The following is a 15565-nucleotide window of genomic DNA, read 5'->3' as shown; positions in this document are numbered from 1 at the left end:
GTATAGAATAGTAAAATCCTTAAGAATAATAGTTAGGGTTTAAGTGAAACTTTATGTTTCAGGTTTCTGAATAATAGCCAGGGTTTAAGAATAATAGTGCATGGAGGGTTTGTCCAATAGAGCAAGTGGAAGAATTGAAGGCCATAATAAAAGTAATTCCCTTATGGAGTAGCGGTTTCATGTTAGCTCATTCTTTTTGCTACAAGCTAAGACCATGAAGAGGCACATAACTTCAAGCTTCCAAATCTCAGCAGGTTCTTTTCCTGTCTTCACTATGACCTCAACCAGTTAGGATAAGTGCCAAGAACAGACTGGGGATTGGCTTGTTCTTCTGCTTCTTGGACTTGGTAGTTTCAGCAGTTATTGAGAACATTAGAAGGAGGAAAGCAATTAGAGAAGGTTACATTGATAATCCTGAAGCAGTTTTGGACATGTCTGCAATGTGGCTTATCCTACACAATGTTTTGAATGGAATTGCAGAAACATTCAATGCAATAGGCCAATCTGAATTCTATTACACTGAGTTTCCAAGAAGCATGTCAAGCATTGCTGCAGCCTTGTTCAGCTTGGGAAGTGCCATAGGAAACTTGTTAGCTTCTCTATTATTCAGCATTGTGGATGACATCACTTCCAAAGAGGGAAAACAGAGTTGGGTTTCTGATAATATTAAGGGTCATTATGACAAGTATTATTGGGTTCTTGCCATTATGGGTGCTGTTAATATGGTTTACTATTTGGTTTGTAATTGGGCTTATGGACCTACCATTGAAGATGTTGCTGGAAACAGGGTTCATCAAGAGGAGGAAAAATAATTGATTATTATAATTCTGTTAATTAATTGTGTACTTTGGAGTTGGATGCTATATATTATTTAACTTAGCTTGTTACATCCTAAATAAGATATTATTATTATTATTATTATTATTATTATTATTATTATTATTATTTATTAGTGCATGGAACAATGATGTTTGCTACCAAGTTGAATTTTAACCTACATGTCATTATTTCTCAATCCAATTTTTTATTCCACAAAGTTAAACTCAAGACTTAGTAAAGAAAATATACATGAAATCGTACGGGGAAATACTATTTGATCAAACCAAACGACGAAAATTTTGAATTGTGATTTCTAATGAGCAAAAGCACAAATCGAGTTCAACGAATATATGTTTTATTTGGAACATCACACCCCAAAAAATCCCTGTATGATTAACTATCTCGGGAAAAATATTCTCAGGATTTTTAATAGTTTGAATGTAGTATAAGGAGATTGACTATACAACATTTCACCAAGTCATAATACAAATTATATTTAACAAGGGAACATGACACCTTCAGTATATATCTCTTGCCCAGTTATACAACATACAAATTCTATCAATTAAGACTTAAAAGCCTGAATTGGTCGATCAAAGGCATTGATCTTCAATATACCATTACGGTGCCGATAGCAATCAGACGATACTCAACTTCAAATGCACGGCTATCTCAAACAGTTGCTGGAAATTACCCTTTATGTTAAACCAGCTGCACCTTCAGAAAAATTGGTGTTACCCATTGATGGATTCATTCTCTGGATCTGTAAAAATATGCACCAGAGTTAGAGAAGGGAAAGCATTCTGATAGGAAGGAAGTGAGATAAAGTAACTAGGGCATCAATGGACCAAAAAACTTGGATTTAGCAAATACCTGATTCACAAGCAGGTTGACTTGTTCTCTGTACATTTCCTTCAAGTCAACAATATCCGCTCGAAGTTCCTCCAACTAATCACATTCAACTTCTTTTAGATAGTATTCTTTATTTCAAAAAGAAATAGTAATGAAAGGAAATAGGACAGTTAGGATATAACAAAGTCTGATGCCTATGTAAATAACTACGGATTAAACATCATTTTCAGAGCCTAGCTTGTCTGATATTATTCCTATATTTGATTTCTTAGATTTTCTGGAAGAAAGAGGGAGTTGCAGAGAGAAAAATACCTCTTCATCACGTTCACCCATCAACTCCAACGCAGCAGAGTGCCTCCTCCTCAGTGCCTCCAGCTCTGATCGTAAACCAGGTAACACAGCAGCCTCCCCACGCAACTTTTCACACTGCAGGGTGGAGATGCATGTCATGGTTAATGACAACTGACAAGCAAGAGGAGCAGTAAGTAGCACACACAAGAATCTAACTCACCTGTTCTGTCATTTGCACCAACTCCTCAGCAAGAGAATCACGAATAGATTCCAATGAGGCCTGAATTTATAATTAAAAGGTCATCTAATGATCTAACAGCTTACTACATACTCTACAACGTGGAATTAAGATAAATTCACAAAAACGAAGACAAACACAATAGAACTTTGAACTGGGGTCAAAGGCAAACCATACCAAACGTGACATATATGAAGCAAGTTCACCCTCCTTTTGACGAAGTGCAGCTTCAAAAGAACTGGGTGTCATGCTCTTCATATAGTATGGATTCATGCTTAATTCTCCATGGTTTCTCCTATCTAAGAAACCATCTGATGAGTCCAATGATGCTTGCAGAAAGTGGCTTTCCTCCAAGCTTCCTAGGGAGCTTGCACTAGAGAGTTTTCGAGACAAATTCCCTTCATCATAAAGAATTACAGTAGGTAAAGATCAGACAACTAATACGAGTACAAGAAGAATGAAGAGAAGAGAAGCCAAGCATCTCACCATTTTCAAAAGCAGTAGTTAGCTTTGTACTGGGAGTTTGATCTGATACCGCAGCAGCATGAACATGTGCAGTCCTCTCCAGTTCTGATCGAGCAACCCTTTCTTTTTCTATCTCCTGGAGCAAATAAAGAGCTTAAATCAGAAACTTGGAAATGAATAATCACAGGAGTTCTGATAAGATTGATTGAATTAGGTGTTACCAGCAATACTACACCTCGTCAATTTTTTAACCCTTTTTTTTTTTCCAGTTTCTGTTCCATACAATTGCCCAAATATTTTCTAAATCAGCTAAATCTTTGTTCCATTACAGTCAACATAGCGTTGAAAAATCCAAATAAAAGTAAGTGGACAAGATATGAAGTATCTCTCTTCAGATGGTTTATTCCATTACCCAGGTAGATAAGATACATTTAATGAAAGATAATCAGGAAGCTCTACCTGCTGAAGAAGCTCTCTATGCATCAAGGACTCCTGTAACTCTTGCTTGTGTTTCTGTCTAATGTCTCTAATTTGTTCCTCAAGCTGTCTCACTCGGCCTTCTTGAGTCTCAGCTTCCTCCTTTGCTGCCAGGTATTCCTGTCTACTTTCAGCTGCCCTTTGTCTCTCCTTTTCAAGGGTCCTACTTAGTTGAGTCTGTTCAGCTCTAAGACAAGAAATCTGTAATCCATCATTAAACTCAGTCACACTTCCATGAAACTGCCGTTAAATACATGAGTTTAGTCAAGAATATGTAGAACCTGAGCCTCAAGGACATTAATGCGAGACAGAGTTTGAGATAAACGTTCATTCATGGATCGCTCTCTTTCCTCAGCAGTTGCAGCTTTAGCTTCTGCTTCCTGTAGAATCAAAAGGAAAAGATGAAGAAAAACAATAATATCCGGCAAGAAAGTTTCAGAATTTAAATCAGGGTATTCAAGAGACCTGAAGTCGAGAATTGAGAGATCTTTCAACAGCAGCCCAAGCTTCAGCCTTTCGGGCATTTGTTTCCTGTTATCAGGTGAATTCTAGTTAGGTATAGATCTCTAACGGATGAAGATTGGAAAATCATTTTTAAATCACATGCACTAACCTGCATAGCTTCAATTTGCCTTAAAAGCGGCCTTGTTGATTCTGGGACTTGTGTAATCAATTCCTCACACCGTCTCTCACTTGCCTATAAAAGAGAACCCAAATGATGCCAAAAGCAGAAATATAGTTTCTAAAACTTAAGAACACAAGAAAAAAAAGTAGTATTCTCAGAAAGCGATAGCAGAGAGCAGGGGAGCACACCTGGTAACGTTTTTGAAGATCCTCAATGTCTCTGCGAAGCATGTCTTCTTTGAAGACTGCCTGAATATGGACGGACAATACAATGGAACTTTAATTTTCTTTATGAAAAGGAAAATAACTAAAATTTAAAAGCAATCTCCTAAGAAATCCACTTCAGAAATAGAATGACAAAAATATAATCAAAACCTGCTGTTCCTTTCTACTTAAAGTTTGCCTCAATTCTTCAAGTGCCTGGACCAGCATAGATTCACGTTCCTCGGCTTCTCTTATACGATTCTCTAGCTCTGTTCTTGCTTCACTGTCAGCACGTGCCTCTGCTAATGCTTCAGCCTCCTTAGCAGCAGCCAAAGCATCAGTATAATATTCTTTCTGCGCTGCAAGTTCCATTTGATGTTTCTCTATAGTTTCTTGCAACAATTTCTCTGTAGCTGTCTTGTCCTTCTTGATACTTTCAACCTTATTCTCCTCTAACTGCATGACATGACATGGACCAAACAACAAAGATGAGGGTTAAACAGTTTTGTTCGATCTCTACAGCATGAAATTTCTGCTTTTCATATTTCATGATGAGTGAAGAGAAATAACTAAAGAACATTACCAGAAAATAAATTTTACTAAAGCTTTCAGCATTCAAGTACCTGTAGTTTTGTAGTCAAACCTTTCTTCTCCTCCTCAAGCTCTCTAATCTGGCTTTCATTAAACAAGTAAATAGATTATTCATTACAATATTGAGGCATTTAAGAAATTGAAGTTTGTGGAAAATGTAATAACTAGTGTGCATTACCTGAGCCCTCAGCTTCCTAATTGTAGCCTCTTGAGCAGCCTGCTTTTTGGAAAGCTCTTCACCTGATATGAGAGACAGTTTAAAAGGAAAAAAATGACCACTATAATCTCCAGTAGTTAAAGTTTGAACATGTCTCAACAAAGAAACACTTATTTACAATGGAAAATTCCTAACATCATAAACTACACTGAAGTCTAGATGATACAGATTCAGGTTTGATTTCAGACTGTGATACCTTCTGCCATAACTTGATTAATTATTTCGTCCTTTTCCTTCAAGAGAGCAGCTGCATCACTTTTTTTATTCTGCTCCCGGCGAAGTGTATCCCTTTCTTTGGTTAGAGCATAAACCTACAATCATTCATGACACATGAATAAAACCCTGCAACAGTAGTAGCACAAACTAGACAGTATACACTTTGAAACATATATAATGTCAAATAGTTCACTTTCATTTATAAAATTCTTCATGGATTTCTAACCCCAATTTGAAATACTCAAAGCGACCATATTTTATAATTGCAACATCACAATGCTTTCAGAAGCACTCAATGTTTAAACTGGGAAAACATAAAAGCAAATGAGAATTATGAAGACTGATACCCTTCTCTCAAGGGTTGCAACTCTCTGATGGTACTCCTCTCGCAAAGTCTCAATTTCTGCCTCATTTGATTTTCTCTGCTCCACAGTAGGAAATAATTGTCATTTTTAAATTTGTAATCATGTAAATGCATAAATGGCATCATTAGTAAGACCAAAAAGGTTCAGGACATGAAGGTAAAAATAGACCAAGTAAACATTAAATAAAAAGGATGAGAAGAACAAATATACCTTCAACTCCTCAATGACAGATTTTAATTGTTCATTTTCATTCATCAACTTTGCAATCTCATCAGCTTTAGCCTGCAAAAGGGAATTGAGATTACAAACTTGCAATAAGTTAGGAAACATTGAAGGGACTGGCCAAAAACTGGCACATAGAAGGTGAAGAATGAGTAGCATATTTAGACAAAACATGTGGCTTCTTGAATATCATAAAACTTTGAAAACAGAAAATTAAATGAAAATTAGTAATCAATGGAAAAATTAATGTTGCGGATAAGATACTATAGATGAATTAAAAAGAAAATGATTACGTAGTGAAACTTATTAATTATAACAAAGCTAACTTATTTCATGCTCAGATAGTATAAGATCCCTGCCATGTCTTGCCATCTGCGTACTTCCAACATAAAAAATGACTATCATGATTATGTGCAGCAAATGAAGTACCTGAGCCTGTCTTGCAGCACCTTGTAATGCAGCTTCCATCATTTTCATTTCATTCTTAAGTGAATCCAGCTCAAACATAGAACCTGAGTCAGACATATTTCTTTCAGTACTCAATCGCTGCTCTTTTGTTTCAGTTACAACATCATTAGCCAAGTGGTCACTTTCATTTTCTTCTACAGTTGTTTCATTTTCAGGCAAAACCACCTCAGAAGAATCATTTGGTGGAGTACCACTAGACAAGGGTTCATGATATGATTGAGCAATGCTATTGATTTCCTCAGTAGCTTGAGAATGCAGTACAGACATGTCAATCAAATCGCTTTTCTTGCTAAAATCAGATGCCTCAGGTTGAAGAGAAGAAACACTCGGTACACTTTCTTCTGCTTGCACTCCCTCCTCTTCTATAATCTCTTCTTTTGCCACAACTTGAAGATTTTCATTTGGTTCACTAAAAACATGTGAATCAACTGGCTCGCTATGAGCATTCTCAACTACATTGTCCCCAAGGTTGGAAGGCTTAGGTTGCTTCAACACTGGAATTTCAGAGGTTCCCACTTCAGCAACCTCTTCCTCTTGAGGGAGGTCACCAGAATCAAAACTCTCAAACTTATTAATAGGCGTTTCAGGCAACTCAATAGGCATCTCCTGCAAGTTTTGTCCATCATTTGTGTGGTTGAAACTCTCAGCAGCTGAGACATCTGCTGACTCAGTTTGCTCACCATCATCTTCTACTTTGAGCACTCTTTTTATGTTTTGATTAGCAATTTCTTCAGTCTCCATTTGGACTGTTCCATAGGTTCCTAAGCTTTCTTTTTCCTCAGGTGCATGTGTGTGATCTGAAGACTCAGGCTTTTCTGGTGATTTTTCAGTTTTGGATTCTTGTTGAGAAGATTCAGCTTTCTCAGATGTTTCTTCACTAGTTTCCTCACTTTTGTTCCCTATGAAGGCCATAACAGGATTAAATAGGGTTTTCCTGTCTGCCGGTATAGGCCATGATCCTGCACCTGGAAGGTGGGAAAATAAAAAGGCATAACTCTAATCAGCTGAAAACGCCCATTCTATAAAACAACCACCCAGTTCAACAATTCAAAACTCCTATCTAACAGCAATTACTTGACTCTACATCTGCCCCAATCAATAAATCAATATACACAAGACAAATGAATAAACCATTCAGAAAACTGAGTGAAGGGAACTTGAACAATGAATTACCTTCATTGCTGGATTCAGACTTCTCTTCAAATCCAAGAGCAGTGTCGAAATTCTTCTCGATGCTCTTGACACTTTCCTGAAGCTTATTCACGGCTCCCGCCAAATCCAAATCAGGGAAGTTCCCCCAAGCATTTTTCCCACTAAACCACGCCATCTCCAAAGCTATACCCTATAAAACCAAAACCAATGCTAAACAGTGATGCAACATTCTGAATTCAATTCCGACTCTACTCAAATCTCAGATCACATAAAACCATGAACTATGTAAACAACAAAGCTAAATCTGAAATCATGTATGACAATAAAGGAATAGATCAATGCAGAGAGGGACTGAATTAGGTGAAAGGAAATAAGATTGATAGTGGAAGAAGCAGACCTGAATAAATGCGTTGGATCCAGGAATCAAACCATGATCCTCTGAAGTAGTTGAGCTCAGCAAGCTTCTTTTATTTACAGAGTAGTTCCAAAACGAATCGAGCAAAGGAGGAAGGGAAAAAAAAAAGACAAAGATGTCGGTGAAGTGAAGATGTATTTTTAAGTTCAGTGTGCGGTTGTGAAGGAGAAGAAGATGAAGACGAAAGTGGGTTTATGCTTCGATTTGATGGGAAACTCAGGATTGGAAGTAGAACTCGATTATGGTTTCCGCTCTAGGCTCTAGCTTTGGTGAAGATTGCAACGCCGTCGTTTTTAGTGTATCGTCTATTCCTTTCTTTTTCCTTTTCTTTTTTTTTCCTTTATTTTTGCATTTATTTATTTTGGCCAAGTTACTGCTTTTTGGAGACAACTTTTTTTCTTTTTCCTTATGAACTTTGAGTTGGAACATGGAATTTATATTTGAGAATTATCTTTAAGGAAATTTGTGATGACTACGTTAATTAGCGACAATGAAAGTACTAAAGGGGGTTTATATTACTTTGAAACAATGAAAGTAAGCTAACATTGCAAGCCAAGCCAAATAACCAACCGAATTTTTTACGTGAATTTTCACACATTCTTGATTCTTAGTTAGTCAAAATTACGATTGTTCTTGGATCACAAAGACAAATATAAAACTTATTGATCATTAGTGTACTACTGGCAGCAACACCCTATCCAAAAAAAAAAAAAAAAAAAAAACTCATTGGCTGCATGAATTATTTGGTAGCTTATGAGTTCTGACCAACTTTGGAGATGAAATTCAACTTGCATGTTTAATAACTCTCGAAAACTGAGGTAATTTTTCTCCCCCATTAACATCTAGTAGACGATTTGGGTATGTTTAATGAATTTAATTGTTTTATTATTTACATGTAATACAATCACCAATAATCACCACATGAACAAATTCCTTGTTTAAAATGATGATAGCGATTAACGTCTCTCACGGTAATTTCCCTGTCAGTGATCTTTGATATGAACTTGATGGCAACATGGCAGTCCTCACATATTCGTAGGTTCTTTGTTATCAGAAGCCTGGTTCCTGAGGGAGTACTAATGAGTCCAAATGCAATGGCCAGTCTCTCACTGTGACTGCACACCATGTTTGTCTTCTCATCTTCCTCAACATCATGGAACACAGATCCTGTGTCCGGGACATACCCAACTTCTCTCATTAGCCCTTCTAACCTCTTCAGTTCTGCATATATTGCATCACAATCTGGATGTGACACATCCCCGGAGAGAAATGCATACACTTTGTTCTTCACTTCAATCCAGCTACAAGCCATGTTTTTCTTTATCCCTTTATCTATCATTATCTGCCTCAACCTTGTAACTCCTTCCCAATTACCCGATTTAGCATACATGTTAGCCAAGATCACATAATTGCCCGAATCGTCAGGGTCAAGCTCAATCAGCTTCTCCAAGGCTAGCTCTGCCAACTCCACATTCCCATGGATCTTGCATGAATTTAGCAAAGCACCCCACACCCCAGAATCCGGCCTTACACTCATATGTCGGATAAGATCATAAGCCTCCTCCAGTTTGCCACAGTGACCAAGAAGATCAACCATGCATGTGTAGTGTTGAACAGTTGGATTGATACCATAATCCCTCACCATCATATCATAAAAAGCTTGCCCTTCATCGAGCAGACGCCCACGGCTGCAAGCTGCTAGAACACCAACAAAGGTTATAAGATCCGGCCGAGCCTCTTTCCTCATTACCTCAAAGAGTTCCAAGGCTTCCTTGGCAAGACCATGCATTGCATAACCAGTGATAATTGCATTCCAAGACACAACTCTTTTCTCCCTAAGCATCTCGAACAAGGCACGAGCAACTCTCACAGAACCACATTTTGCATACATATCTATCAGAGCAGTCTTGACCTTATCATTGAATTGAAATCCATGTCTCCAAGCAAGACCATGGATCTCCTTCCCATGAGGAAGACAGGCAATGTCAGCCGAGGACGAAATCACAGTTACAAGAGTTGCCTCGGTGGGTCTTACACCGGTCACCACCATGTACCTACACAGAGCAAGTGACTCATCAGGGTGTCCATTCAGCGCATAAGCCGCGAGCATGGAATTCCACAACACAGCATCTCTTACAACAATTTTATCAAACACATGGCGAGCTTCAACCAGACAACCACACTTAGCATACATATCAATGAGAGCAGCACCTACAAAGAAATCCCTCTCCCAGCCAGTTCTAATCACACACTCATGGATGCCCCTTCCCTCTCCAATAGCAGAGAGTGCAGAGCATGCTTTAAGAACAAAGGGGAAAGTGAAGTTATCAGGATTGAGTCCATACTGAAGCATCTGGTGAAACAGCGAGATGGCAGCCTGGTGGGGCCCATTCCAGGCGTAACCACGAATCAGGACGTTCCAGAGAAACAAGTTCTGTTTGGGAATTCTGTCGAACACTTGGTGTGCATTCCGCAGGGAGTTGCAAACGCTGTACAGATTGACGAGCTTTGTGGCCAAATCTTGATTGTAAGCGACACCGAGTTGGAAGAATCGCGCGTGAAGCTGCTTCCCCGGTCGTAACGCCTTGCCGGCGATACAATACTGAAGTAGTGAAGCGTAACTGTAATGAGTTAGTTGCAATAACTGACCAATTTCTTTGCATTTCATGATTACCATTTTAGAGAATGAGAGCAGTAGACTATATGTCTCACTTCATGTTTTGGGCCTGAGCCCATATATGCTTGATCAGCTAAGAGTAGCCCAATTCGGCCCATTTAATAAATGAAAGGCCCAAAAGTGGAGTCTATGAAGATTCGGACTCTGGACCAATAAAGGAAGGGGGAAAAAAGACTGCATTTTTTATTTTTTCCCACGTCTCACATTAATTGAATGAGAAAATTCTCCCTTATCTATGACTATAGTGGTATGCACTTTCAAGAGAAAAGAAATGACTATACTATTATTGTGTTAGCATGTATTGTTGTGATTTGTCCTGTCTCAGTTGTTGTTTATTCTCAATATTATGTTCCATTCTCTCTTTTTCAGTTTTCAAATTTGTAGGCTTGTCATGTAGCTGTAGTGTGGAAAATCTTTGCAATGTGATTTGTTCAACGTAAAAATCACTACCTAGCTTGGTCATTTGCTTTCCAATTTCCGTATTTTTGTACAATGCTTAAGTGTATAGTGCTGTGGGTAATTATCATACAATGAAATCATTCCAAATTGAATAAGTTTAGTTGTTGAATTGATTATCATGCACTGAAATTTCCACATGACCATTTTCTTATTTTAAACCTTAAAGATAAATTGTTGGTATTCGATGTGAGATTTAATACACCATTTGGTAGTCTTTATCTTAATTTGAATGATGTTGGCTGTTACTGTTCCAGTCTTGTTTGATCTTCTTTTGTATAAGAACATGGTGCATGCTACTTGTACTCCTTGATGTAGAGAGCACCAGTGTCTAATAAAATTTATTATATAGTACTAGTTAAATAAATTTGGTCAGACCAATATGTCTGCAAAATTGAGTATTTTCTAATGTCCTCTCCTTCAGTTAAATTACTAAGAAGGGACAAGTAAAGATGGTAGGTCTATGTTCTTAATGGATACATACATGAATTCATTGTAAATTATATGCATGTGACAGCACTTTTTGACTCTATACATGAGCCTCCATTTCATCTACTTTTCAAAACTAACTGTCATACAGAGTTGGGTGAAGATGTTTGAATCTTTATCTTTATAGTGGCCGGTTTCTTCAATCTTCCAATGATGAGTATGCAGAACCAGCCTGTCAATCCATCCATTCAGGATCTTGTGCTATACGCCACTGATCGATTTTCTAAAATCATGTCGTGTTAGAATTTACTGGATTAATTATTAGTATTAGCTTGGTTGTTGTAAATTTCTGATTAAATACTAAGTTTCAAGATTAGTCTTAGCCTTAGGCAATGCCAGTGATTATCATGATCAATTTAGGGAATAGCTTCTTGTTTATTTGATGCAGGATGCTCTAGGATGCAAGAGATTCTCTCTAAGGTTCTAGAATAAGCTTGACACAGCTTCATTGGTGGCGTCTCTGCTTCGTGGCAGGGTAAGGCGAACGAGAGTCCCATGACTGAACTGTCATGTGCTTCTTCCTGTCAGTTTAAGCTTTCGTAATAAATAGTTTCATGACAGGTATGTTATTATTTTGTCTTAGATAGCTTAGAGCATTTTGAATTGTGATTGTTGAAGATGTGACTCTCCTTGCATACCTGGATGTGATAGTTACCACAAATTCAAAGAAATCTTAAAAGGAACAAGTGTGCTAGTTCTAGATAGTAAAGCACTAAGTAATTTTTATCTATATCCATGTTAGAAGCATCATCATTCATCACCACAAGGATAAGACTATAAGAGTAGTTACTAGTTACTCTCTTCATTTGCAATTCTTAGAGGCTATGATTTATTTTCCAAAAGGGAATGATGTATTATGAAGACTGATGTATTTACTATTTTCTGAGCTACTTAGACTTTGCTTTTATTTTATTTATTAGCTTCTGTGACCTATGAAAACTTGAATACTAATAGTAATATTTTTTGTCCTAGGCATTCTTCCATATTTAATGGCGGTTTGCACCTTTTGTGATGGAAAACTTCTTTTACAAGAAAGCGACAAAGGCTTCAAAACAAAGAAAGGAAGATACTTCTTTCCTTGTGCAGTTTTTGGTGTTTCTGTTGTAGCTTTCCTGAGTGGAGGAACAAAAAGGTGGCATGGAATTTAAGTTGGGAAAAAAAAAATAAAAAAAGTTAAAAGTAGAAGGAGGTGTGAAAAAGCTATGATGCACGGATACTGACACGGATACGGGACACGACATGACATGGGACACGCCGACACGCGAATTTTAAAATCTTACATGATACGGGGACACGCATATATATAAAGTATAAAGTATTTTTTAGATAAATTGTAATGATATTTTAATTATTTTTAATATCTTATTTAATTATATCAATTATTTAAAATATTTTTTGTTTTAATAAATAATAATATATACTATATCTAAATTTATTTTAAGAATATATGTTAAGAATAAGACTGAACACGCAGACACGTAATGGTATTTAGGTGTGTCCAAACGTGTCCGAAACAGAATTTTTTATTTTTTATTAAGACACGATTGGACACAGTAGACACGCGTATCGGACAAGTGTCGGTGAGTGTCGTGTCCGAAATGTGTTCGACACGCGACATGATAACTCAGCGAAGTGTCCGCGCTTCATAGTGTGAAAGTAAACTAAAAATCAATTAATGCTGATATGTATTAGGTTTGTGGTGGAATCATGTGATTGCATCAAGTTATCTACCGTTCTCAACCACCAAATCAGAATCATCAGAAGTAAAAGAAAGAAAGAAAATGCAGGAAACATTATTATGGCTCACTTGGTTTGAATTGCAGATAGATAGATAGATAGAGATAAACTTAATCATAACCCACATGACTCCAAAACTTTAATTATGGAATGTGGTGCCATAAATAACTTAAATACTAGATAATAGATTATACCCAATAAAATCATATCCCTTGTTCCTTCAACATTAACTCTAATAATATAATCAAAGTTTATATTCCTCAATCTAAGGACACTCAGTGCCAATTACCATCAGTTAGTTGCAATAAGTGTTATTTGGCACTACTGATTAAAGAACTTTCATTTTCCAGCATCTGTTGCATGTTCCCCACCTGACCTGCCACATTAAATTATTTATTTCCCACAATAAATAAAAATATCTAACAATAATAAATAAATAAATAAATGCCACGCTATATGTGGATCGAAATTTATAGCTTTTTTTAATTTTTCATGAATTTGGCACTATATATTAGAAGCATATAAAATGATTTCATGCCAATGAATTATAGCTCAAATAACATAATCTTTTCATATTCATTTAAAAAGTTCTGGATTCGAGTCTCCCTGTTTTAGGTGTATATAAATGATTTCATGTTGAGGATGTATCAAAATTAGATCAAGGGTTAATTGAAACTATTTATTTTATATTAAAAATAATTTTTTTTAATTTACTTTTTTGTGTGTGTACAAACTATCTTAGTTTATGTAGGAATTCTAATTTGATGTCACTATAAAATTTATTTACAGTAATTTATTCTATTTATTAGACATTTTTTTTTTAAATTATTTGCCAACATTTCCATCTTTCAGATGACAAATTGATGGTTTGTTTTTTAAGAGAGAAAAATAATTAAAATATTCAATTTGCAAATTTGTAAAAAATTAAGAGGTGGATTTGTATATCTAATTAAAAGTCGGAAACTAAAATTTACATGGCGTAAAGTTTAAGAACTTATTATAATAGTTTATTTCGTTTAAATACAGACAATTACTTCGAAAACCACATTTTTATCGTGGAAAATGTTAGAGCACAAGTTGTCAAAAAGTAAATTATCAGAATGAATGATGGTGCGATATATTATATAGTTAATAAAAATGTTTTTAATGAATTACACAGTCAATGTCATATAATGCCATTATTATATAATATATCTTAGAAAAACACCTTATAATATTTCTTTTTGTTTCTTACCACATCTCTTAATCTAATAGATTAGATTAAATATTAGCTTATCACGAATTTAAGTTTTATTTAACAATTTGACATATATTTTAAAAAAGAATACCATTTTAAATTCAATCATTATCATATATTTTAGAAAAACATCTTATAATATATATTTTTTTACAATACTTTTTAATTCGTTAGATTTAGTACTAATTTATTCTGAATTTAAGTTTTATTTAATGATTTATTGTATATTTTAGAAAAATACAATTTTAAATCCACTCATTATTATCACATATTTTAGAAAAACACCTTATAATAATATTTGAATTTGATTAATAAATTACTGTATAGACAAAACAAAATTTAAAATTCAGACATTTATTTAAATAAATTAATGAATCAATCACTAGACTAATCTAAATTAATTGCTTTATGATACGTTATAACTATATATAACTTTGAAATCCATTATTTAAGCATATATACCATATGAGATAATGTTATTTTCTTTTAACGATAATTTAAAAAAAATTATTTATTTAATATTTATTAATTATTATGATAATTAATAAATATTAAATAAGATAAGGTGTGACTAATTTTAATTAATTTATTTTAATTACCAATGCAAATATTTCCATTCTTTTAAATAACTGGATATTAATTTGCTTTGATCAAGTAAATACTTATATACACTCTACTATATATATATATGCTTGTGATAAATAATTGCAAAGAAGGACAATGAATACAGATCAGATATATTACATCTTAAATGATACACGGACACAAACACATTGAATTATCTTTTTCATGGGACATATAAATTGAATAATGAATAGCTTACACATAATCGAATGATGGTATAATATTGAAGACAAATTAAAGTTTTGAGAGATAAATACACCAACATTGAAGACAAAGTTATGAGAGATGTGACTACTGACTCACTCGAGGCACTCGCCACAACCTTTACACTCTTTTTTATTATTATTATTATTCTTTCATTCACACACTTATTAATGCCTCACTCGGCTCATTTTAGCCGAATAAGCCAATTGCCAATTCCTTCTTTATTTCATGTTTTTTTTTGGAAGTTTTTTTTTCTCTAATTTATGTATATATATATTTTTCATTTTATTTTATTTGAGGGTCAAATTAGGTTAGAACGGCCGTTGTGTTATTGGGGCCATAGGATATCATTTTACAAAATTATAAATCCATAACTCAAGCTGGAGTGGAGTGGTGATTATGATGTTCCCCAAAAAAAGTGGAGCTTATATTATGAAACTAGGTAAAAGAAACCCCATAATTTGGCTCTTACAATTATTACTCTTTTAGTCCTATTATTTGGACGTATTATTTTCAGTATCATTT

General features: G+C 35.2%; 1 protein-coding gene, 1 long non-coding RNA gene and 2 pseudogenes across 3 annotated transcripts; 2 read left to right on the top strand and 2 right to left on the bottom strand.

Moving 5' to 3' along the window:
* Nucleotides 1-214: 214 nt before the first annotated feature.
* LOC110265561 (protein NRT1/ PTR FAMILY 1.2 pseudogene) lies at nucleotides 215-812 on the top strand (annotated as a pseudogene).
* A 345-nt stretch (nucleotides 813-1157) lies between these two features.
* On the bottom strand, nucleotides 1158-8092 carry GC5 (golgin Putative 5). The gene is made up of 20 exons (XM_016314128.3): nucleotides 7599-8092; nucleotides 7223-7391; nucleotides 6011-7014; nucleotides 5570-5641; nucleotides 5342-5416; nucleotides 4975-5089; nucleotides 4740-4801; nucleotides 4594-4641; nucleotides 4142-4426; nucleotides 3956-4015; nucleotides 3756-3839; nucleotides 3608-3673; nucleotides 3424-3522; nucleotides 3125-3343; nucleotides 2687-2801; nucleotides 2378-2598; nucleotides 2183-2242; nucleotides 1984-2097; nucleotides 1693-1767; nucleotides 1158-1582 (listed from the first exon to the last, which is right to left on the bottom strand). Exons 2-20 carry the CDS (start codon nucleotides 7374-7376, stop codon nucleotides 1517-1519), a joined length of 2994 nt encoding a protein of 997 aa, XP_016169614.1. The 5' UTR covers nucleotides 7377-7391; nucleotides 7599-8092; the 3' UTR covers nucleotides 1158-1516.
* Nucleotides 8093-8385: 293 nt separating this feature from the next.
* On the bottom strand, nucleotides 8386-10287 carry LOC107610308 (putative pentatricopeptide repeat-containing protein At3g23330 pseudogene; annotated as a pseudogene). Its single transcript, XR_015896262.1, has one exon. The product of XR_015896262.1 is annotated as a putative pentatricopeptide repeat-containing protein At3g23330 pseudogene (transcript).
* A 748-nt stretch (nucleotides 10288-11035) lies between these two features.
* On the top strand, nucleotides 11036-12629 carry LOC110265560 (uncharacterized). Its single transcript, XR_002351719.2, has 2 exons — nucleotides 11036-11799; nucleotides 12211-12629. It is a non-coding gene; the product is annotated as an uncharacterized LOC110265560 (long non-coding RNA).
* The last annotated feature ends 2936 nt before the right edge of the window (nucleotides 12630-15565 follow it).

Source organism: Arachis ipaensis, chromosome B8 (genome assembly GCF_059453495.1).
Source record: "Arachis ipaensis isolate K30076 ecotype BB chromosome B8, ASM5945349v1, whole genome shotgun sequence".
NCBI classification, from domain to species: Eukaryota; Viridiplantae; Streptophyta; class Magnoliopsida; order Fabales; family Fabaceae; genus Arachis; species Arachis ipaensis.
The sequence above is the reverse complement of the archived record's forward strand: the minus strand, read 5'-3'. Positions and strand labels throughout refer to the sequence as shown.